We start from the raw sequence: 1638 nt of genomic DNA on the forward strand, positions 1-1638 counted from the left end.
CTCAATAAAAATAAAACATTCTATAGAATAAATACAAATAGACTATAGATAGAAATACTGAATTATAATGCTATTTTTTAACTGCTGAAGTTTGTAGTGTTAAAGCCTGTTCACACCAAGAGCGATAACTATACAGATAATTGTATTAATGTTCACACCAACACACTGTATTGTCCTGTTTATCATAATCAAGCGCTGCCGCTTTAAATACTCCATCTCTTTAAAGTTTGTGGATTCTGATTGGCTGTCAGTGATTTTAAAGTTCATCAGCTGGAAGAATTACTCTGAAAGTGATTACAATTATATTATTATTGATTCTGATCTGATACTGATCATTATACAGTAGTTGTCATTTGGACGTCACTATCCTCATAGAATTAGGATGATTATTAAACTTTCATATTTATTGTTACAGTTATCATGCTTGGTGTGAACAGGCCTTTATTCAGGTTTGTAATATTACTCAGATTGTCAAACATTTCTGATAGACAGCACTGCTTTCTACATGATGGATGCAATAATAAACGGAAAGGGGGTATTTAGGAGAAATTAAGGTGGGAATAAATAATACTAATAACATATTTGTGACCCTGGATGACAAAACCAGTCATAAGTAGCACAGGTTTGTAATACATTGCATGGGTCAAAATTATCGATTTTTCTTTTATGCCAAAAATCATTAGGATATTAAGTAATGTTCCATGAAGACATTTTGTAAATTTAGTATACAATAATATGTAATAAGTAATAATGTAATAAGTAATAAGTATAGTAATATGCATTGCTAAGAACTTCATTTGGACAACTTTAAAGGCGATTTTCTCAGTATTTAGATTTTTTTGCACCCTCAGATTCCAGATTTTCAAATAGTTGTACCTTGGACAAATATGGTCCTATCCTAACAAACCACACATCAATGGAAAACGTATTTATTCAGCTTTCAGATGATGCATAAATCTCAATTTTAAAAAATTGACCCTTATGACCCTTATGGTTTTGTGGTCCAGGGTCACATTTGTTAAAAGTAAATTAAAAACACTATATAACTAAATGTACAAATATAATTAGAATTGTATATATTAAAAGATGTTACATTCAGGTACAATCAAGCTGGTAAAATGTTGACCAAGCAAAATAACATTTGATACATTTAACAGCATTTTGTGGTTGAATGCCTTTTCAAGAAAAACGGCTCATACACAGAATGAATGGCGTGCGTTTTTAAAAAGATACTAGTGTTCATTTACTTTATGGCAGTACTGCACAGCAGAGGTGATCTGTCTGAAGAAGTGTCTGGCCTCCTCCTCTGACAGTCTCTGTTTGTCCTGAATGTAGTCATACAGCTCTCCTCCGCTCGCGTACTCCATCACCATCACAATCCTCTCTCTGCTCTCGAACACTGAAAACACAACACATTTCATTCACAGAAAGATCTCTCTGGACACACACACACGGATGTTGTGAGACTGTTGATGTGATTTACCCTCATACAGACGGATGATATGTGGGTGCACTAGAGAGGCACTGATCTCGATTTCTCTCTGGATGTGAGCTCTATCCAGATCATCCCTCAATCTCTCCTTTCTAATAGATTTAATAGCCACCTGAAGCACACAAACAGACACATTATAAACAAAC

General features: G+C 34.0%; 1 protein-coding gene across 1 annotated transcript in view; it reads right to left on the reverse strand.

Moving 5' to 3' along the window:
• Positions 1–1638, reverse strand: part of LOC107601318 (serine/threonine-protein kinase MARK2) — a 24143-nt gene that overhangs the window by 4092 nt on the left and 18413 nt on the right. The window contains exons 5-6 of the mRNA XM_016293472.1: positions 1484–1604; positions 1248–1399 (exon numbers count right to left, since the gene is read on the reverse strand). Of these exons, the coding sequence (XP_016148958.1) occupies positions 1248–1399; positions 1484–1604 (273 nt within the window). The remainder of the gene's footprint in view (positions 1–1247; positions 1400–1483; positions 1605–1638) is intronic.

Source organism: Sinocyclocheilus grahami, unplaced genomic scaffold, assembly GCF_001515645.1.
Source record: "Sinocyclocheilus grahami isolate Dianchi unplaced genomic scaffold, SAMN03320097.WGS_v1.1 scaffold303.1, whole genome shotgun sequence".
Lineage (NCBI taxonomy): Eukaryota > Metazoa > Chordata > Actinopteri > Cypriniformes > Cyprinidae > Sinocyclocheilus > Sinocyclocheilus grahami.